Genomic DNA, 22,826 nt, shown 5'->3' with positions numbered 1-22,826 from the left:
CTCAGCAGGGAGCCTGCTTCCTCCTCTTTCTCTGCCTGCCTCTCTGCCTAGCTGGGATCTCTGTCAAATAAATAAATAAATAAAATCTTAAAAAAATAAAAGAAAATTTGTCCAGGGGCACCTGGTTGGCTCAGCCAGTTAAGCATCTGCTCTCAGCTCAGGTCATGATCCTAGGGTCCTGAGATCGAGCCTCACATTAAGCCCCCAGCTCAGCAGGGGTCTGCTTCTCCTTCTCTCTCTGTGTGCTCATACATGTGCTCTCTCTTTCTAGTAAATAAATAAAATCTTAAAAAAAAAAAAAAATTTGTCCGTCTCTGTCATGTATGTTCAAAACCACTCTTTTTAACTGAGCTGTAAGAATTCTACCTATTTATGACCTTCATATATATGCCTTATTTTCCTATTTATACAGCTACAAATACAAGTTTTACCTGTAGTTCCATAAACTCTTCCCCCTGTTTTGATGTTAAGATTTACAGGTGCTGTACCATAACTCCTAAAAACAAAATAAAAATTATACTGAGAAACTTAAAACAGCAATATATTCAATGTGTACAAATAAATTATGCACCCACATAGTAACTACATGGATTAGCAATGACTCACACATTTCAGAAAATGTTCTAAACTAATTAAAAAATATATTTTTTAAAAGTCTACCATTATTTCCATCTAAAAAACCTACCTGCTACCGTCAGTATCTCACTATACCAAACTTCGTAAGAAATTTGGCTAAGAGGGAAAAAGTCTATATACCTTGCCTTCATTTTCTCACCTCCTAGTTATTCAATATGCAGCAATCCTGCAATAAAGAAATTTCTCCATCTTGTTTCCAAGTCCAGCGACCTCCTTGTAGTCCTCCCTGCATTGGTTACTATTGATAAATCCCTCTTTCAAATACCCATAGGGTATTTTTACCCATAAAAATTAATTCATTTATATGAAATCTAAAAATAAATCTAGGGTGAAAGTAGAAAAGTATTTGGAAGTAGTCTGTGGTTAATGACTAAAGAAATAAGAAAGAAATTCCTAGAATGCTAGTAATGTCCCATATTTTGATCTGGGTGGTGGTTATACGAATGCACACATATGAAAAAATTATTGAGCTATACTTTTTTGATGTAAGATAATATACACATGACAAAGGAAAAAAAACAGAAAATCTGAAGTCAGACCCAGGTTCAAATACAAGTTTTGTCAATTACTACTTGTATAACCCTGGCTAAGTCACTTAAGACCTCATGGATTTTGTATAAATCTTCTGTAACATGGGTTTACAGACAGTTCTCTACTTCTGCATACAATGCATTCTTGTATATGAAGAGGAAAATCAAATACACTAACCAAAATAGACTAAAATATAGTAAGACCTCAATGATTTCAATGATATATTTCTCACATTATATTCATGTTATTTAATTTGCTCCTTTATTCTCCCAAGTTCAGGTAATTGGACTTATAAAGATTCACTATTTCTAATCTGCCTAAAAATTTCCATTTTTTATCTACAATGTACTAAAATTATGAGACTTCAGTTATTCACTGACATTAGCACCAACATTTTTCAGTTTTCTGCTTAAAAATGATATATAAAAAGTGAAAAATAAGTGTAATAAAATATTCAAATAATTGTATAAAGCTCCACTGCTATAAATGAAGAAACTATGAAATAGCCCAAGTTAAACTGTCACCGTCAGGTAGTACTACCATACAATCCTGAAGTGTTTAAATCATTTGAAGGACATTAGTTCATCAGTAAATGCTTAAATACCAAGAATGCAACAGACATAGTTCTAGGCTAAGGAACAAGAATGACGAACTGAACAAATATAGCTCCTGTCCCACAATGCTTACATTTCAACAATCTAAATCCAGCACAGAAAAAGCACTTTTGGGTTATCTATATCTGAGTTCTAGCTGTTTAAAAGTCAAATGTATAGGGCGCCTGGGTGGCTCAGTCAAGGTTAAGCGTCTGCCTTCAGCTCAGGTCATGATCTCAGGGTCCTGAGATTGAGCCCTGGTAGGGCTCCCTGCTCAGAGGGAAGTCTGCTTTTCTCTCTCCCTCTCTCCCTCCCCACGCTTGCTCTTGCTCTCTCTGCAATAATAAAATTAAAAATTTTTTTAAAAAGCCAAATGTACAGGGGCGCCTGGGTGGCTCAGTGGTTTAAAGCCTCTGCCTTCGGCTCAGGTCATGATCTCAGGGTCCTGGGATTGAGCCCCACATCGGGCTCTCTGCTCAGCGAGGAGCCTGCTTCCTCCTCTCTCTCTGCCTGCCTCTCTGCCTACCTGCGATCTCTCTCAAATAAATAAATAAAATCTTAAAAAAAAAAAAAAGCCAAATGTACAAAAATCAAGTAGTCTCTAAATGGTCCTCTTACAGAATTGCTAAGGATAAAACAAAATAGTATTCATAAAAGTCTTAATGATAAGTTCAATAAATGAACCTCTTTGATTCCCACCCAGCTATTTTCCCTTCCATGTTTTGCCTTTAAAACACCACTTTCCAGGGGCACCTGGGTGGCTCAGTGGGTTAAAGCCTCTGCCTTCGGCTCAGGTCATGATCCCAGGGTCCTGGGATCGAGCCCCGCATCTGGCTCTCTGCTCAGCGGGGGGCCTGCTTCCTCCTCTCTCTGTCTGCCTCTCTGTCTACTTGTGATCTCTGTCAAATAAATAAATAAAATCTTAAAAAAAAAAAAAAAACAACACCACTTTTCAGGGCGCCTGCGTGGCTCAGTCAGCTAAGTGTCCGACTCTTGATTTCAGCTCAGGTAATGAATCTCACATGAGCTCAAGCCCCATGTAGGGCTCCACACTTAGTGCAGGCTGCTTAGGATATTCTCTCCCCCCGCTTCCTCCCCCTCTGCTGCTCCTCCCCCTGCTCACTCATTCTCTGTCTCTAATAAATAAATAAAATGTAAAAAAGTACCACCATCACTTTTCTTTTTTAAAACAACTAAGGCTTTGGTATTCATGTGTTTAGAGAAGTTTAGCAGTTTGGAAAATTGTACTTAAGCTGATCTGATGCCTTCCATTAGACCCCCATGAGGTCTTAGGATTCTCTAGGTGCCAGACCTTACATATTTGGGTTTTTAAGAAACTTCAAAATAAATGCATCAAAAAAAATGTATTTTAACCTACTCCTTCTACATTACCCATACATGCTAATATACTTTTAGGTACTCAATTAACTGCTCTAGAAAGCTCTAAGTCATTGAGTCCTTTATCTCACTCTGCATCCACAACCAGTTACCCATGTTACTGCTATTATACGCTCCAATGCGCCACTTTCCATCCATCCCTATACTGCTGCCAAAGGCTTAGTCTGGCTTATCATCTCATGCGAACAATTAAAATGTATTAATTTCTTTCTATTCAGTCCACCTCAACTACTGCTGCAAATTATCTTTTCTAAACTAACCTACTTAAAAACCTTTAAAGGTACGAACTCCCTCAAGTGGTTTCAATCACCTTTTCCCATCTTCCATATTCTCCAGCCCTGTAGTCTCTCTAAGCCAATGCTTCGACTACAGCTCAGTATTGTCCTCTGCTAAATCATCAGTCCTCTTCCTCCTGACTCAAGAATTATTCAAACAAGTTTATACATTACCTCTTCTAGGACCTTTTCCTCAATAGGTGTAGGCTTTTAGCAACTCTCCTCTCAAAGTTTTCAATTCACTATTCTATTTCTATTCCAGCATTTAAACCCCACTGTAAGTATTTGCTCACATGTCTGTCTTCCTCAGTACTTCCAGTAAATAGGGACGACTTTATTATTTTTCATAGTCTCATCATCAACTAATGTAGTATCAATGAACATTTTTAAGTGTTTAGCAATGGGTGAATCTCAAAGGTAAGAAACCACTTTTCTGTACAACCTTACATATAAAATGAACTTTGTAACAAACGTATGTTGCCTGAAAAAAATGCTATTTTGTATTTTCTAACCGCTAAACCCATTTAGTATTGTTCCTGGAATATAATTTGCTCTTTAAATTTGCTTCTGAAAATTCTGTGCACAAAGTTAAAATATTCTTCAAATTTTATTTTCTCATAGACTCTTTCAGTTTTCAAGAGATATATCTTGAAATATCAAGGTTAAGTTTTACACCCTTCAGAAAGACCTATAAGTTATTTTGAAATGCAAGAAAAAAAAACCATAAAAAGTAGATCAATTGAAGGGTAGAAGCATGGACAGAGATACATACATTTACACGTATATTTGGTAAAGCAAACCCAGCAAAATGTGAATTGTGTAATCTAGATGATGGGTAAAATGGGTGTCCACACAATTCTTTCAACTTCCTTAGATAATTTGAAATTTTTCATGTTGAAATAAGAAGGAAAAAATGCTGAGGAAAAGCTGTTTAGTCAACAAACATTTACTGAATATTTACTATATGGAAAGCACTGTGAGGAAAAGGGGAATACATAAACAATGGTTTCTACTTAAGGACTTTAGTGTCTAAAGTGATAAATATGAACCAACATAACTACATTTCATGAAGCTGGAAACTGCTGTAAGAAATAAAGTTCAGGGGACGCCTGGGTGGCTCAGTTGGTTAAGCGGCTGCCTTCGGCTCAGGTCATGATCCCAGCGTCCTGGGATCGAGTCCCACATCGGGCTCCTTGCTCCGCAGGGAGCCTGCTTCTCCCTCTGCCTCTGCCTACCACTCTGTCTGCCTGTGCTCGCTCGCTCTCTCTCTAACAAATAAATAAATTAAAAAAAAAAAAAAATTAAAAAAAAAAAAAAAAAAAAAGAAATAAAGTTCAGGACTGCAGTGGCTGCAGGGATGACAAGAAACTACTAAACAACCTATGGAAATAAAGTAGAATTTCTTAAAAACCCAACGGTGGCTGTGAAGGCCCTGATGCCATGAATGTCAAATTTTTATCTTTGGATGGTCATGAATTTATTGGAAAAAGAGAACATACACTAACATCCAGAACAATAAAAGCCATGTTGAGTGGTCCAGGTCAGTTTGCTGAGAACAGAACTAATGAAGTCAATTTTAGAGAGATCTCTCCACGTGTGCTATCGAAAGTATGCACATATTTTACCTACAAGGTTCACTACACTAACCACTCCACAGAGATTCCTGAATTCCCAGCTGCACCTAAAATTGCAATGAAACTGCTAATGGCTGCAAACTTCCTAGATTGCTAAATAATAAAATTATAATAAACTGTTAGCTTTTTTCAGTGAAAAAAAAATAAAGAAAAAGAAAAAAGAAAGTTCAGAAAATGTACCATGGGAGTCTATGTACATTCAATATTTGAATGCAATTTCTACCAAAAATTTGGTCATATTAATAAAAAAACACTATTTTCTTTAACTGTTAAATAAAATTATTTGTATTTGGGGCACCTGGGTGGCTCGGCAGGTTAAGCCTCTGCCTTTGGCTCAGGTCATGATCTTAGGGTCCTGAGATCAAGCCCCGCATTGGGCTCTCTGCTCAGCAGGGAGCCTGCTTCCCCCTCTCCCCTCTGCCTGCCTCTCTGCCTACTTGTGATCCCTCTCTGTCAAATAAATTAAAATAAAATCTTTGAAAAATAAACAAATAAATAAAAATAAAATTTGTATTTGCAACTATAGAAGAGTATTTACTACAAACACAATGACTACAGTGTTCTTTTTGCATAATGCAGATGGCAAAGGCCTATTAACATAAAGGTCTACTATCATTATATGTAAGCCCAACATTAATTTTTTTTTTAAAGATTTTATTTATTTGACAGACAGATCACAAGTAGGCAGAGAGGCAGGCGGCGGGGTGGGGTGGGGTGGGGAGCAGACTCCCCGCTGAGCAGAGAGCCCGATGCGGGGCTTGATCCCAGGACCCTGGGATTATGACCTGAGCTGAAGGCAGAGGCTTTAACCCACTGAGCCACCCACGTGCCCCTCAACATTAATTTTTTAAGTGGAGATGAGAATACTGAGAGTTATCTACCCCTAACATTACTGTCTCTTCTAAACCCTGATCTCTAGAGTTATAAAATTATAGAGTCCTTATTATAGTGTGAAATGGACCATGACAACTGAGTTACCTTTAAGCTCCTAAAATAACTTTTGAAAAAAAAAAAAAGCTCTAGTATAGAAATAAAATATTCAAAAATATTTATCTATATATTGCTTGATTCCAGATAAAGCTGCATAATGAATTACAGTGCAACTGATGGAAAGTTTATGCTCCCAATGCACAAGCAGTATATTATGTATCTAATCTGATAAACCACAGAAAAATACTGACTCTTATTCTGCCACCATAACAAAATCACATTCTGTACTTTAATATATTCCCTTCTAGCCTTTCTGTAAGATTCTTTATGCGCTCAATGAGCTAATGACAGTTGATTCACTAGATTCAGTTTTACAGACTATAAAACTTGAGACAACATATTGTCTTAAAATGCTAACAGAATAATTAACAACTTCAAAAATACACTATGAAGAGCAAAAAAAAAAAATTTTTTTTTAATACTGTTTTTATTGGACAAAAAAATTTAAAAAACCTAAACTCAGTTCTGGATAATACAATGGAAGAACAATGTAGATGAAATCTGTAATTTAAGGTCTTCTAACTCTAACTAAAGAATGTATACTCCTCAATTTATGAAAACATCTTAATTTCAGAAATCAAAAACAGCTGCTTCCACGGCATTTTATCTAATAAACTAACTTTATCTTTAAGAAAGAAATATTTTCATGGTGAAATTCCTTTTTATCATGAGACAGAACTGACACAACACTACTGATTTTAGGTGTACAACATAATGATCTATGTATACACTGAAAAATGATTACAGTTACTTATCACCCATCACCATACAGTTCTGTATTTTTTCTTGTGATGAGAACTTTTAAGATCTACTCTTCCAGAAATTCAGTGAAATGTTAAGACTTCTTTCACATGGTAAGATGGAAATATGTAAAAACAATGGAATCAACCACCACTGGTTTGAATAAGCATGCTACTCTTGATTCAGGCACACAACTGTTAGTTAAAAATAACTTACCACTCGAGTGGCTCAGTCAGTTGAGTATCCAGCTCTTGGTTTTGGCTCCAGTCACGATCTCAAGGTCATGAGGTTGAGCCCCATGTAGGGCTCCACACTCAGCAGGGAGTCTCCTTGAGATTGTCTCCCTCTCTCTCTGCCCCTCCCGCTTCTATGCGTGCACATTCTCTCTCTCTTTCTCTCTCTCAAATAAATAAATCTTAAAAAAAAAAACAAAAACACCAAACTTACCCATACTGTGGTGCTCCCGTTTTAATGTCTCCTATAGTGACATGAACATCATCCTCATCATCATCACTGTCACTATCACTATCATCTTCAGTCTCGGTCACTTTCTATACCAACATAAACAATTATAAAATACATTCAATAATTCATCTCAACATCTAATATAAGTAACTGAAAAAGTAATCATTTTGTGTTTTTTGAAGTACAGTTTTAGAGAAAAATTACAATTTCATAGCACTGTTACCTCATGTGTTAACTGTTATACATGATAAAGAGGGATAAAAATGTAAAATAAAATCTTTTCTCAGCATCATCTTTTTGTAAATAACACCTCACGTATTTTTTCCTATGATTTACAACTGCTTCTCTGAAAAAAAAAAATCTAAGGCATTGTACTAAGATATTTAGAACATAATTATAAAAAGTAAGTATCTGAGGAATTTTTATCAAGAATACGAAGAGGAAAACAATTAACTTTAAGAGTCATGGTTAAAAGACACCAAACAGTTAAAGAGCAGTTCAGTTATTCTTGTCATTCATTTACAGTAAGAAGAGTCCCTGGATGCAAATGATTGAGGTACTACTTTGTTTCTATGAGCATAAAGTGGGACCATTTACAAAGGCTTTATTTTGGCTCTAAAAGGCAATTTTGTGGTTAGTCACAGAATAGTAAACAAAAAAGTAGGTCACCTAGGCAACCTATTTTTTTGTATACAAGTTCAAGCCTATAGAATAATGATTTCCTTCTTTTCATAGGATCAGAATGTTAAAATATTCATAAAACCAATAATACGTGTTCACCCCCCAAAACACTTTTAACAGGCATGACTGAAGTTAGAGAATATCACATATTTATGTAAAAACATGTTGTTCCAAAATTAAGACAATCAAATTTGGGCTGTGGTACTTAATGTTTTCCCTGAAAATGAGGTTCACTATGATCTCTTTAGTTGAGCTACAATCACTCAGTTCCTTGACAGCAGTCAGCTTCAAGCCTTCGCACATGCTCCACTTATTTCATGGACAGTCTCTCCCCACTACTGCCTCTCACCACTGTGCTTTTGATGGCACCAGATGAGGTGTGGCTTTCTTCCTAAGTGAAGGGGAAACTACTATAAAGACTTTAAACAGAGAAGTAACTAAATTTCAAAGCCTTATGTTACCGGTTTCGGCACGCCATTTTCAGCAGTTTCGTCTTCAATTCCAGATGGAGGATTAGCACTACAAACAACAGAAATAAGTGCACAAGTCTGGTATTACTTTTCAGAAGTACAGACAGAGTATACTAGTATTTTTTAAAAGCTCTATCTGATAGTTTCCTAAAATTCCTAAAATTACTATCTCCACTGGAAAAGAAAAAGGATGGCAAAAACTTTGTTTGCTATTCTGCTATTCCTACTGCTTTGCATAACACCCATATTCAACATTCAAAGTAGAATAGAACTGCCAAATGATGTCAAATTGCAAATCTGACAATGGGCTATAATTCAAGTTTTTTATTATTTTAAAAATATGCATCACACTTAATTTTATTTAGCCTAACTCTTTATTGGATATACATTCTTTATTTCATAAAAGATACATTTTAAGATTTAAAAAAAGTTTATCTTCACGTAAGACTGCCTTTCCATTTGATGCCAATTAGTAGCTACAGGCCTAATTTTGATGCATTAAAAAACGAATTACTGGGGCGCCTGGGTGGCTCAGTGGGTTAAAGCCTCTGCCTTCGGTTTGGGTCATGATCCCAGGGTCCTGGGATCGAGCGGCACATCAGGTCTCTCTGCTCAGCGGGGAGCCTGCTTCCTCCTCTCTCTCTCTGCTTACTTGTGATCTTTATCTGCCAAATAAATAAATCTTTAAAAAAAAATAAATGGTTTAAAAAAAAAAAGAATTACTTTTTGAAGGCCAATCAATACCTGAATTTGCCATATTAAAGCAAAACTGATATAAAATAATAAACCCCTCTTTTCTCATGAGACTCAAGCATATGGTCATTAATTACCAAATAAAACTTGTAATACTGTAGTATAATTGGTTTCTTATATTTTAATAATTATGATTTCTATAGTGGCAACTAGCCATTAACCTCACTTTATAGTAAAGAAACCCAAGGACAAAGCACCTAACTCATATTTAGTAGGTTTTCTAAGAAAAACCTCCAGATCTTGATATAGTTCAAACATCTTTTCATTAGATTTCTGCTTATCTCTTCTACACCCTACTTTGTGTCAAGCAGTTTTGGTTTTTTTTTTTTTTTTAAAGATTTTATTTATTTATTTGACAGACAGAGATCACAAGTAGGCAGAGAGGCAGGCAGAGAGAGAAGGAAGCAGGCTCCCTGCTGAGCAGAGAGCCCAATGCAGGCCTTGATCCCAGGACCCTGGGACCATGACCTGAGCTGAAGGCAGAGGCTTTAACCCACTGAGCCACCCAGGCACCCCAAGCAGTTTTTATATACATCAATTTAATCCCTACGTGGTATTTTACAATACAATCCTCATGTAAAACAAAAATGAAGGATTAAAAACTGAAAATTTTAATCAGGCGCCTGGGTGGTTCAGTTGATGAAGCAATGCCTTCGGCCCAAGTCATGACCCTGAAGTCCTGGGATCAAGTGCCACAATGGCTCCCTGCTCTGCAGGGAGTCTGCTTCTCCCTCTGACCCTCTCCTGGTCATGCTCTCTTTTTCTCTCTCTCTCAGATAAAATCTTTAAAAAAAAAAAAACACCTTAACATGTACAAATTTATTAAAAAAAAACAAACTGAAAATTTAAGTGTTAAGTTTTACTTGCGATACTTCTTGACCCAAGAAAACAAATATACAACTATAATTCTTAGTACACTTAGCTCCTGCTTAATTAAGCTTCTACATAGCAGAAAGAAGTTCAGTTTGCCACGAAACAGTATATTGAGCCAAAACTTGGACAAATAAAACATGACAAAATTGGAGACAGCATAATGCAATGGTTAATATGTTTTAACAATGAACCAGACACCAAAAAGCTGGGGAGAACTCTCATAGCAAGGACTCTGCTCAGCTAGGACAACGTGATGATGTACCAAGCTAAATACTAGAACACAGGTTTGGTGAACAGGCCTTCCCCAGTACTTTCAAAAGTTTTAATTCCTTATCACCATTAAAATGCTAGAAACACAAAATTATAAGCTTTCCCTAGAAAAATTAAGCTTTATGGGTTGAAACTTTCCATTGGATAAAATAAACTTAAAAGCTCTTCAAATAAAATTTTAGTAAAGACTACAAAGACATCTGACAGTAACACTCAGGGAAGATAGAAGACTTCCCTCCAATACATTTAAACAAGCTGAATATAGAAAAATTAAACAATGTGCAATCAGAAAATAAGCTTTAAGAATTATAACAAAGAACTTATACCAACAAAATTAAGGGAATAGATTAGCTCACAAAAAAACTGCATTTAACTGTGAATCTGTAACACTACCCATTGATTCTTAAACAATTAAAAAACGGTATGAAAAACTGTAATGAATTTTATAACTGTAAGCAACACAAATCACAACTTTGTGACTAAGATTAGGGTTAGGAACTGGGTTGGATACATGGATTTTAATGATAAAATTTCACAAGATAGCAATGAGTGAAAAAAAATCTTTCAAATTAGGGGATACTTTTAAGTGAAGAAGAATCCCTTTCAGCATCCCTTAAGTTAATTCTATTTTCATGTCTCATTTCTTCCCTCCATTTACTTTTTTAAAAATGCAGACATACCTCACGTTGTCATGCTTTGCTCTATTATACTTCCCAGCTAAGTTTTTCAAATTGAAGTTTGTGATAACAGCATAGCACCTACCACTGCCATTTTTCCAATAGTATTTGCTCACTTTGTGTCTCTGTCATATTTTGGTAATTCTTACGATACTTCAAACTTTTTCAATATTGTATATGTTATGGCGACCTGCTTGATGTTACTATTGTATCTGTTCTGGTAGCTATGAATCGCAACCATTTAAGATGGTGAACTTAATCACTAAATACTGTATGTGTTCTGACTGCTCCACTGACCAACCATCACCTGTCTCTCTCCCTCTCCTCGGGCTCCCTAGTCCCTGAAGCACAATATTGAAATTAGTTCAATTTATAACCCTCTAATGTGTCTAAGTGTTCAAGGGCAAGAGTCCACATGCCTCTCACTTTAATTAAGTTTAGGGAGGAAGGCATGTCGAAGGCTGAAAGCTAGGCCTTTGGCACCAGTTGGCAAATGTGTAAATGCAGAGAAAAGTTCTTAAAGAACATTAAAAGTGCTAAACTCTAGTGAACACATGAATGGCAAGAAAGTAAAAACACCTTACTGCTAATACGGAGAAAGTCTGAGTGGTCTGGAGAGGAGACCAAACCAGCCACAATATTCCCTTAAGCCAAAGGCTAATCCAGAGCAAGGCCCTTGTAACCCTCTTCAATTCTATGAAGGCTGACAGAGGTGAGTTAGCTGTAGAAAAAAAGTGTGAAGCCATTAGAGGCTGGTGCATGAGGCCTGAGGAAAGCAGCCATCTCCAGGACACAAAGTGCAGGGTGAAGCACCATGTGCTGATGGAGAAGCTGCAGCAAGTTCCCCAAGAAGACCCAGCTAAGGGAATTCATAAAGGTGGCCACACTAAACAGCAGATTTTCACGGAGACAAAACAGCCTTCTGTTGGAAGGAGATGCCATTGCGGCCTTCCACAGCTGGAAAGGAGTCAAGGCCTGGCTTCAAAGTTTCAAAGGACAGGCTGACTCTCTGGTGAGGGGCTAATGCAGCTGGTAACTTTAAGCTGAAGCAAATGCTCACCATTCTGAAAGTCCTAGGGCCCTTAAGAATTAACCTAACTCCACTCTGCCTGGGCTGTAGAAACGGAACAACAAAGCCTGATGACAGCACATCTGTTGACAACATGGTTTACTGAACATTTCAAGCCCACCGATGAGTCTACTGCTCAGAAAAAAAGATTCCTTTCCAAATATTACTACCCATCCACAATACACCCAGTCACCTAAGAGCTCTCTCTCTCTGTTGAGACATACAGTAATAAGATTAATGTTTTCATGCCTCATAACAAAATATCCATTCTGCAGCCCATGGATCAAGGACTCATTTAGACTTTCTAAAGTCTGAAAGAAACACATTTACTACTGAAGAAACACATTTCATTAGACTACAGCTGCCACAGACACAGTGATTCCTCTGACAGATCTGGGCAAAGTAAGTTGAAAACCTTCTGGAAAGGATTTATCATCTTCATCATTCAAGATGCCATTAAGTACATTCATGATTCATGGAGAAAGATCCAAATAGCCACATGAACAGGAGTTTGGAAGAAGTGGATTCCAAACCTCATGGAGGACTTTAGGGGTTCCAGACGTCAGCGGAGGAAGGAAGTGCAGTGTGGTGGAAATAACAAGAGAACTAGAATGAGAAGTGGAGCCTGAAGACGGGACTTAATTGTTGCAGGCTCATGATAAAACTAGAACAGATGAGGGGTTGCTTCTCGAGGGTGAGCAAAAAAAAGTGGTTTCTTGACATGGAACCTACTCCTGATAAAGATGCGGTGGAGACTGTTGAAATGGCCAAAAAGGATTCAGAATATTATCTAAACTTAGTTGATAAAACAGCAGGAGGACTGACTTCAATTCGGAAGGAGGGTCTACTGTGAGTAAAATGCTATCAAACAGCATCACTGCTACAGAGAAACCAACTGTTCATAAAAGGAAGTGTCAATGGATGTGGCAAACTTCACTGTTGTCTTATAAGAAATTGCCACCCCAACCTTCAGCAACCACCACCCTGATCATCAGCAGCATTCAATTTCAAAGCAAGACCCTGTAACCAGCAAAAACAGGACTTGCTGAAAGCTCAGACGATGGTTAGGATTTTTTTTTTAAGTGTAAAAATACTTTTTAATTAAGGTATGTACATTGTTTTTTCGACATAATACTATCACACTTAAGAGATTCCACTATAAACAAAACTTTGATATGCACCTAGAAACCAAAAAATTCATTTGACTCACTTTATTGCTGTGGAACTGAACCCACAGTATCTCTAAGGTATACCCCTACCAGCTTTGAAGTAGATTTCATATACCACAAACCCCACCAATTTGAAGCATTCAACTGAATGGTTTTTCACATTTATAGAATATACAGAATAGTGCAACCATTACAACTGCTTAACTTCAGGACATTTTCATCACCTGAATAAGAAACCTTGCATGTATCAGTAATCACTCCCCATTTTCCCCTGACCTCAGTCCTGGCAACCACTCTGTCTCTACAGATTTACCTGTTCTGCACATTTATTTTAATTGAACCATACAATATTCAGTTCTTTGGGACTGGTTTCTTCAGCTTAGCGTAATGTTTTCAAGGTTCACCCACATTTTAACAGATATCAATACTTCATTTCTTTTTACTGCCACATAGTATTCCACGATATGGATATACCATATTTTATCTATCCATTCAACATTTGATGAACTTTTATTTCCATTTTTTTGGCTATTATAAACAATGCTGCTAGGAATATTCATGTATGTTTTTGTGTGGATATGTATCAATTCTCCAAGGCATATCTGTAGAAGTGAAATTCTTGGGTCATATAGGTTATATGGGTCATATAAGGTTAAACTATGTTTAACCTTCTGGCAAACTGTTTTCTAAAACAGCTGCACCTTTCTGCAATTCTACCATCAGTGTATGATAGTTCTAACTTCTGCATATCTTCACCAACACCTGTTACTTTCTTTTTGATGGTAGCCATCCTATTCTGATGGATGCAGAGTGATACTTCCTCCACTTTCTAAACCCAAATATTCTTTAAAAGATCTTTTTTTAACCACCCCCTTCCCCATTAGGTGACATTAAGTCATTGATAGTAGATTTGATGAGTAATGTCAGCATATCCCTGTACTTGTCTGTGTGAGTTGTTCTGAAATCCAGATGTTTCAAGCTGTTTACATGTTCTGTAAATGATACTCAAATCTTTCTAGCAGTCTAACAAAAGGAATCAATCTTATAACAGATTCATTAATTCCACTTTGAATTTAAATACAAAATGTTGAAATTATAACCAACGTGCACTACCACCTTACTAATAAATTGCAAAAAGTTATTTAAAGGATTCTTTTTTTAATCAAAAAACATTTTTTTGAAATTTTTTTATTAGTCTAATGGTTATGTTGATACTCCACTACTATGTTCACTAAAGAGTACAAAGTTACTTAATAGTAAAGAATATTTAAACCCTTACTTCAAAAACTCTGTCCCCTAAACTACTAGCAAATAAACAGAACTGATTAGGTCCTGAAATAGAAATAAACTCTAAAGGATTCATTGTCTTTGAACCTTCAATCAATATGCTGTATTCAAGCTAATGATTACAATGAAATAATTCTGACAATTTGTTGCAGAACCACTGTATCATACAATCTGTACAAATATCAACAACAAATTCCACTAACCTGGCATTTTCTTCTTCTGGCCTTTCAACTTCATTTTCATCTACCAAAAAAAATACATAAATAAATAAATAAAATTAACAAACAAACCACTATTAAAGAAACCAGTATTATGAAAATCTGAAGTGATCATCACAAGCACTAACCTAGGTCCTTTGCCAAATCACTGTGCACATGCACGTCCCATGGGCCTATAAGCACATCCAAAGTTAGATCACCTTATAATGACTTAACAAAATATGTCTTTTATGAAAAAAAAATCAGACTTTACTTGTATAAAATTAAGCTTAATTTAAGAGGCATTACCTATTTCTAGATCTTTGTTAAGGAAACCCTACACATTTACATTTCAAAGAATATGACTAATGTTAAATCTTGCCACCAAAAGTAATGAATTTTACAAGTCTGTCAAAATCAAAGTTTGTCAGTCACAGCATCAAGGAGCTGCATAATGCCCAAACGTGCACTTTTACTACACTAAAGAATATACATTTTAGGCAAGGAACACATATTAACTTTCAAATCTAGTTATCATTAACAGACAAGAAGAGACTGTGACTTAATGAAAAGTTAAAAACCAGATATCAAGTCCCTTTCAAGAGGGAAGTACAAAGTGCACTGAACTTATTTTGGGAAAAAAAGATACATACGAAATAACTGAAAACTATAAGCCTAAGGGACATGAAATACTTTTAATGATGTGGGTTAAAGAGCACTCTCTTAAAAATGAAAAACTTCACCTTAATACAGGAGACATTCGGGGTTTTCTTTATGGGCCATAATGTATTCCATCTCTTTCTCTCTCTCTCTTAATTAATTATTTTTAAAGCACGACTTTCAGACAAGGAGGTACCCTTGCAGGTGCATTCCATACAAACTGACCATCAAGAAACAAGACGTTAGTTTTACAGCATCAACTTTATTTAGCTATTATTACAGAAAGACTGTTTCTGAAAGAAAGGGACGGGGAGGGTATCCTACAGCCAAGGGGCAAGAAGAGACAAACTAACAGAGATCAGAATGGAGGTAAACAGTAGGGGAAAGAGCGCGGAGACCAGGCGGCCGGGAAGCCCTCGCGGGGAGGAGGGCGAGGCGGGGGCCCGGCCCCGCGCTCACCCCGACCGCCCCGGGGTGGCTGCGCGGTGGGGGCGCGGGCTGCGCGGAAGGGGAGGCCGAGGGGAGGCCGGGGAACGCGCACGCCTCGCCCGGCCTAAGTCAGGCCGAAGGAGGCTCCGTACAAGAGGCCCCAGCGGCGGCGTGAGGGGCCCGGGACGCCGGCCGTTTGCGGGCCGGGAGGGAAGGCCTGAGAGAACCCGGGAGTGAGAGAAGGGACAGGAAGTTCCGTACCGCCATAGAGCCACTCTTCCTCCTCATCCCCTCCGGTCCCGCCGCTCAGCTCCGACACTAGGCGCTCGACCTCGCCGGCCGACATGGCCGCCCCGAGCACAACTTAAAGGCGGCGATCAACAGCCCCCTCCAACCCCTTCCCAGCCTCGCTGCCCAGGGGCGCGAGAGGGGCGCGAACCCGCCGGCGAGCGAACGAAGAAAGCGCGAGACTCAAATCCCAGAAAGGCGGCCGCGGCGTTGGAGGCTGCAAACAAGACGGCTCCGGCGGCGCTCCGCCTGCGCACGCGCAGCAGCAGCCAAGCGGCGCGGCGTCTTTAGGAGGCTTCGCTTCCGCGGCGCCGTCCACCTGGGCCCGGTTGCGCTTGCGCGCCGTAGTTGGCTCCGCCCCTGTGGAATCCCGCTTTGCCTCTTTAGCCTGGTTTTCTCTGGTGGCGACGTCCTGAGTCGGCAAGTGTTCCCTTCCCCCAACTTTTCCTCTAATAATCCTTATTGCCTTTGCCGGCCAGTGCACCATTGTTTCCTTATCCCCTTGATGCTTTTTTCTCTTCTCAACTATTTTTCTGTTTTTTAATCTTATGAAAGGTCTTGTTTTCGTTCTTCATGGGTTGTGTCAGCCTTAATACAGAATTGTTACCTTATCGCTCCCGTTTCTCATTAGAAAAGCATAATTCATGCTTACTTTGTTGAAAATTCAATTTTAACGGCAAACGAAAGTCAAGCTAATAAATGAAAAATGTATTCTCTTTGTTAAAATAAAACATTAGAGTTAAGGTCGAAGACCAACCTCATCCACTACCCTCCCTTGCAGAAGTATCCCTTGTTGGCTGTTTGGTGTGAATCCTCAAATATTCTATACATTTACTTTATGTGCTTTTGGTGGAAGAACTTGAGATTAAAGAGTCTTAAAGGGTACAATACTGTATGTTATTCTACGGATTGCTTTTTTTTTAATAACAGTGTTTTGGAGAGCCTTTCCATGTTAATATATTTAAACTACATTCATTTTTAAATGCTTCCCAATGTTCCTACTATCACAAAATGAATATGGTTATTTTCCTAGTGATGTACATTTAGATTGCTTTCAACTTTTCACTTTAACCAAAAAACCAAAACACTACAATGAATAACCTTGTAAATGACTTCTTGCAGGTTTGTGCAAGTATTTCTCCAAGATCATAAAGTATACGCAATTTTTATTTTAGTAGATAATGCCACATTTTCAGGCTACTTTTGAGCACATTTTTCAGGGAGAAGATGATATAGATGGGTCAAAATTTGTGTTCTAGTTCTTAACTGTGACTACCTAGTTGCACGACCTCAGGTAATTAACCTCTCTTTGCTTCGGTTTTCTCATCCTTAAAATGGAAAAGCTGAATTCGATGATCTCTAAAGTTTCTTTTGGCCCAAAAGTTTTCAAACAGGACTCTCACTTTCAACAGAGAGAAATTCATTCTAGTTTACAAATCAATCAATGGGTTTACTTGCTTTCCAGTCATTAAATATTGTTCTTCATATAACAATTATTGAATATCTGTGTTTAAGAACTCAGAAAACAAAGAGAGGAGTAAAGCATGGTCCTTGCTCTTGAAGAGCTCTCACTTTATTGAGAAGGTCGGAAGGGTCTTAATTCACTCCCCTGTAAGAATAAAAGGTGGATATGCTTTAATAGAAACACAAAGGGAATGTTTACATCCCAACAATGGCACATCATCTCCCATTATTTAAACAAATCCTCTGGTTTTAATGCCCTGCCGCCCACCACCTTCCTTTGAAGATTCAATTGCTAGGCCCAGTCTCACTTACCTGATTAGGATAATCCCTTGCGTAGTTCTAAATTCTAATAAGGTATGGCCAACATTGTGAAATCTTTCCTGAATTCCACTTTATCTCCTTCCATTTCTTTGTTCTATAAATACTTATGAAGAGTCTACCATGTGCCAGGGGCTCTTCTAGGCTATGTAGAGTCAGCAGTGAGTAAATCAAACTCCTTCCTCTTGTGAAGCTTTCACTCTAATGAGGAAAGGCAGAAAATAAACATATAAATGTGCACCATGCCAAGCTGTGATAAGGATTATAAATGAGAGTAGGATAGGGGACCTAGGAAAGAATGATAAACAGGGATTAGGTGCAATTTCATATCAAGAGGTCAGGGGAAACTATTCTAATAAGGTGACGTAAGGGTAGAGAGCTAAATGGAGAAAAGAAGTAAGCCATCGTAGATTTCTGGGTGAAACCCTATCAGACAGAAAGAAGAGGAAGTGCAGAGGCCCTAAGGCAGAAACATACTTGGTGCATTCGAGGAATCCCAAATGAGCTGGGGTGGAAGGAGTGAGAAAGAGGATATAGAAGAGATCAGCGTGAGTGGAGGGTGGGCAGGGTAGTACACTCTTTTACACCCTGTTGCTTCTATGGCCTGTGCCCATCACGTCCTCTAGTGATTTTTTGGCTACATATCTATTTCCCTAGGACTTTTCACTAGATGAAAGTCCTCCTTCAAACAGGGCATCTTCTTATATGTCACTTATTTGTGATATGGCACCTAACACTCAGTAGATCTTGGCCTGTACTGACAGTAATGGAATGAAGATTTCACATTCTGCTTCGGAGTATCATAACGCAAGCTCATAGTCCTGTCTATTTGTTAATCCATGAGTCTATAATGAACTTGAGTGGTTTCATGGAAGAGACAACTGCCTTCTGCTGAGAATTATCTTGCTCCGTTCAGCTGCCTAAAATAAGCTTGTCTTTCAAGACTCTACTTAAACGGAAGAGTTGATGAATATTTACTGAAGCATCAGAATCACCTTTATGGTGGAGGTAGCATTGCAGCTAAGCTTTGAAAATAAAGATTTTCACAAGCAGAGAAGCCCATAAATCACTAATAACCACTCTGAAAAGGCCTCTTCCTTCCTTGCTTTTAAACTGAGTTCTTTGCCTGGATAAGCTTCCTTAGTTAAAGATGTCTTTTTCTCTCTATTCACCAGGGAAGAATTTAAAGATAGATAGTTTGAAGATATTATATAAACTTATGAACTTATCAAACTACAATATTCCATAGATTCTGACTATATTTATTTGTTTTCCATTTTATCAGTGTGTGTGTGTGTATGTGTGTGCATGCGCGTGCCTGGTTTGTTGGTTCTCAGGAAAAAAAAAAAAGGCAAAGGCGCCTGTGTGGCTCAGTTGTTAAGCCTCTGCCTTAGGCTCAGGTCATGATCCCAGGGTCCTGGGATGGAGCCCTGCATCGGGCTGTCAAATAAGCAAACAAAATCTTAAAAAAAAAAAAAAAAGGCAAAACCAAAAACAACAAGGCATCAGTTTTAATGTATCTATCTCTGGGAAGTACCGAAAGGGGTTGCTTAATAGGTGATAACTAAAATGATGGCAAGACGTGAAGATCAAATAAAAGTGCCCTGCTCAGTAGCTAATAGATAGTGAGTACTCATAAATGTGTTTTGCATGAATGTGGCATTTGGCCCAACTATGTTCTTTACTGACAACTTTAGTTATGCCACTTAAATCTCAGTGTTCTTCAGTTTCTTCATCAGTAAATTGACATGTTAAAATAACATATTACACCTGCTTCCTGGAAGGATAACAAAGCTAAATGAGGTTTCAAATGTCAAAGCATTTAACATATTAGAGGCAAAATGGTGCTATGCTATGGTTCAGGCCTTTCGTCCATTGAACGACCTGAACATAGAGTTTTCCTTCCTTTCTAGATACTTCAATGGGGAATTAAGCCCCGATTACCCATCTTCCTCTACATTCTGACATATTTTAATACAAAATCTTGTATTCCTAGTTGATTCTGGAAAATTGTGTCATCTACTTGCATGTATGCTATCACATAAACTGCACTTTCTTTAAGGGTGAGAACAAATTTATTCCTGTACTCACCAGATAAGTGCTCAGTAAATCCTTAAGCCAAATATTGAACATGAAGGACTTAGAAATTAGGTGAAGGGAGATGTGCTTGATTTTATGAGGATTAGGAAATAATTGTTATTTATTTTGAGCAAAGAAGTACAAATCACATTGAAATAAGGTAAATCTGATTATCTTAAGCATGCAATTTCAGCAGAAATCCATTCGACCCCACCATAACGTCTGACAGCAAGAAATGGGTTTTTCCTGGATTCTCTTCTCTCTTCTCTCTACCCTGTCTGCCAGAGTCATTTCATCCAGTCCCATGACTTTTTTTTAAGATTAATTTATTTATTTGGGGAGAGAGAGAGAGAGAAGGAGCACATGAGCAGAGGGAGGGACCAGGTGAGAGGGAGAGAATCTTAGGCAGACTCCCCATTGAGCACGGATCCTGACACAGTCTCCTCATGGGGCTCGAGCTAAGACCCTGAGATCAGTGGGGTGCCTGGGTGGCTCAGTGGGTTAAAGCCTCTGCCTTCGGCTCAGGTCATGATCCCAGGGTCCTGGGATCAAGCCCCGCATTGGGCTCTCTGCTCAGCAGGGAGCCTGCTTTACCCCTCCCCCACCTGCTGTTCTTCCTGCTTGTGATCTCTGTCTGTCAAATAAATAAATACAATCTTAAAAAAAAAAAAAAAAAGACCCTGAGATCAGGACCCTGAGATCACAACCTGAGCTGAAATCAAGAGCCGGGTGCTTAAGAGACTGTGCCAGCCAGACACCCCTAATCCCATGACTTTTAATACTACCTATGTGATATGTGTCATTGACAGTCAATGACTCCCAGCTTTCCATCTGTAGTCTCAACTTTTCCTTGAGCTTACTCCAATGCTTCACTGATGCTTCCCTCGGATATTTAATAGGCATGGGAAATTTATCCCCAAACAACTTGTGAATTGCCCTCTCAAACCTGTCCTATCCCCCTCCCATACTCCCTCTTAGTATCAATAACCATCATCCAACATTGTTCCGGCCAAAACCCAAAGAATGACCCTTGATTCCTCTCTTTCCCTTATGAGTCCTTCTCACACCTAAGAAAGCCTACTAGCCAGACTCATAGTTCTTCTCCCCGTAAAATACAACCCAAACCTGTCTAATTCCTTCCTTCTCTATTGCCTCACTGCCTTTCAAGTAACACAAACATTTCAGTGGCTTCCTGTTACACATAAAGTAAAATCCAGACTTCCTACCATGTGACCTACAAGTCCCTTCATTATCTGGTAGCCCTGGGGTTCCATGTGGCCATACAGGTCATGCAATACACAAACTTCTAGGGTCTTCCACATCTCCTTATTCTTAGTTACTCTTTGTCAACACTTTTAGTGTCATTCCCTCACATTCTCTGTGCTTGTTCCCTCCCCACGTCTTCAGGCCTACATCCCAACTCTACATTCACCTCTTGGTGCCTATCTTTGTCCATTATATGTACATGTCCAATATTCTCAATATTTTAGCAGAAGGAAGTCTTTACTCATTCACTGAAGCTGAAATCTAACTTCCTTCCAAGGGCAGCACTTCTCCTTCTCTTTATATACCAGATGCCCACCATTTCCCTTCACCCTTTTGTACTGTAGAACTGGGAGGCAACATTGTCACATCCCTGGTTCTTGTGGGCCACCCCTGGACCATTATGGTTCCACTTTCCTATAAATATCCTCCTCCTTGCCAGTACTTAGCACCTTCATTGACTACTTCTAGCTTTTCCTCTTCAGGTCCCCTCATTCACAGATATAATGTTGGAGTCTGATCCACAATCTTCCTTTTCTCTACCCCTTGGCATCATGAGTGACTTGCATATCCTGCTTGTCTGATATATTTTGACCTTCTAGAATCTAATTATTCAGCAACCTCCTTTACTCCACTTTTGTCAGTCCACATTCAAGGCTGTGCTCTGGATCTTATTATATCACAAAACTGTTCCTTCCTTGAATTTCAGGGGCCAGGCTATTTTCTTTGACCCCAAAACATATTCTTCCTACCCCCCCTTTTTAGATTCCATCTAATTTTTCACTTTTCTTACACTTGCCACTGTCAATTACTCTGTCCTCTTTCAAACTTGTTTCCCCCATAAGTCTACTTACTGCTTTCACTTCTTTAGCAGACCTGGAAATGTTGCTCAGATATCTGTCCATCACTCTCATTGTCTTTCTTTTTTGTGCTGTCTTTAAGCAATCTCAAGCACCCCCATTTGCTCATAATTCCCAAACTATCAGACTTCTCTTCTGCAATCCACAATCATGCTTACTAGATGTTTCCACCTGGATGTCCCACAGTACCTTCAAAACAACGAATCCCCACACCAGTTAGGATGGCTAATATCAAAACAACAACAGAAAATAACAAATGTTGGTGAAAATGTAGAGAAATTAGAACTCCTGTGCCCTGTTGGTGGGAATCTAAAATGGTACAGCAGCTATGGAAAACAGAGGGTCCTCAAAAAATTAAAACTAGAATTACTATATGATCTAGCAATTCTACTTCTGGGTACATATCTAACAAAACTGAAAGCAAAGTCTCAAAGAGTTATTTGTATACCCATGTAACCAGAAGCACTATTCACAATAGACAAAATGTGAAACCATTCCAAATGTCCATTGGACATATCCAGATGACTGGATAAAGAAAACGTGGTACACAAAATGATACATACAATGGAATATAACTCAGCCTTAAAAAGGAAGAAAATTCTGACACATATGTTAGGCAAACCTTGCTGATATTATTCTAAGTGAAAAAGTCAACCAGTGGGAAGGGGAAATGGGGAGTTGTTTAATGGTTATAAAGTTTCAGTTTTGCAATATGAAAATTCTAGAGATTGGTTATACAATGCTGTTCAAATGCTT

At 38.4% G+C, this 22,826-nt stretch overlaps 2 protein-coding genes across 18 annotated transcripts in view; one reads left to right on the top strand and one right to left on the bottom strand.

The window, feature by feature from the left end:
• FIP1L1 (factor interacting with PAPOLA and CPSF1) overlaps positions 1-16,399 on the bottom strand; it is a 79,184-nt gene extending 62,785 nt beyond the window's left edge. For 6 of the 17 annotated variants that reach the window (XM_080796691.1, XM_080796693.1, XM_080796685.1 and 3 more), the window contains exons 1-5: positions 16,060-16,348; positions 14,716-14,755; positions 8,406-8,463; positions 7,246-7,349; positions 432-496 (exon numbers count right to left, since the gene is read on the bottom strand). In XM_080796691.1, coding sequence (XP_080652817.1) covers positions 432-496; positions 7,246-7,349; positions 8,406-8,463; positions 14,716-14,755; positions 16,060-16,144 — 352 coding nt within the window. In that variant the 5' untranslated portion in view covers positions 16,145-16,348. Of the gene's footprint in view, positions 1-431; positions 497-7,245; positions 7,350-8,405; positions 8,464-14,715; positions 14,756-14,858; positions 14,904-16,059 lie in introns of all 17 variants that reach the window. The other 11 variants (XM_080796684.1, XM_080796681.1, XM_080796690.1 and 8 more) reach the window with 7 other exon arrangements.
• LOC308338525 (elongin-C-like) lies at positions 4,856-5,164 on the top strand (the record flags this gene model as incomplete). The annotated part of the gene is made up of 1 exon (XM_080796699.1): positions 4,856-5,164. Exon 1 carries the CDS (start codon positions 4,874-4,876, stop codon positions 5,162-5,164), a length of 291 nt encoding a protein of 96 aa, XP_080652825.1. The 5' UTR covers positions 4,856-4,873.
• Positions 16,400-22,826: the final 6,427 nt, after the last annotated feature.

The sequence above is a fragment of the Martes martes genome (assembly GCF_963455335.1).
Source record: "Martes martes genome assembly, chromosome: 2".
NCBI lineage: Eukaryota > Metazoa > Chordata > Mammalia > Carnivora > Mustelidae > Martes > Martes martes.
This window is presented reverse-complemented; position numbering and strand designations above follow the sequence as displayed.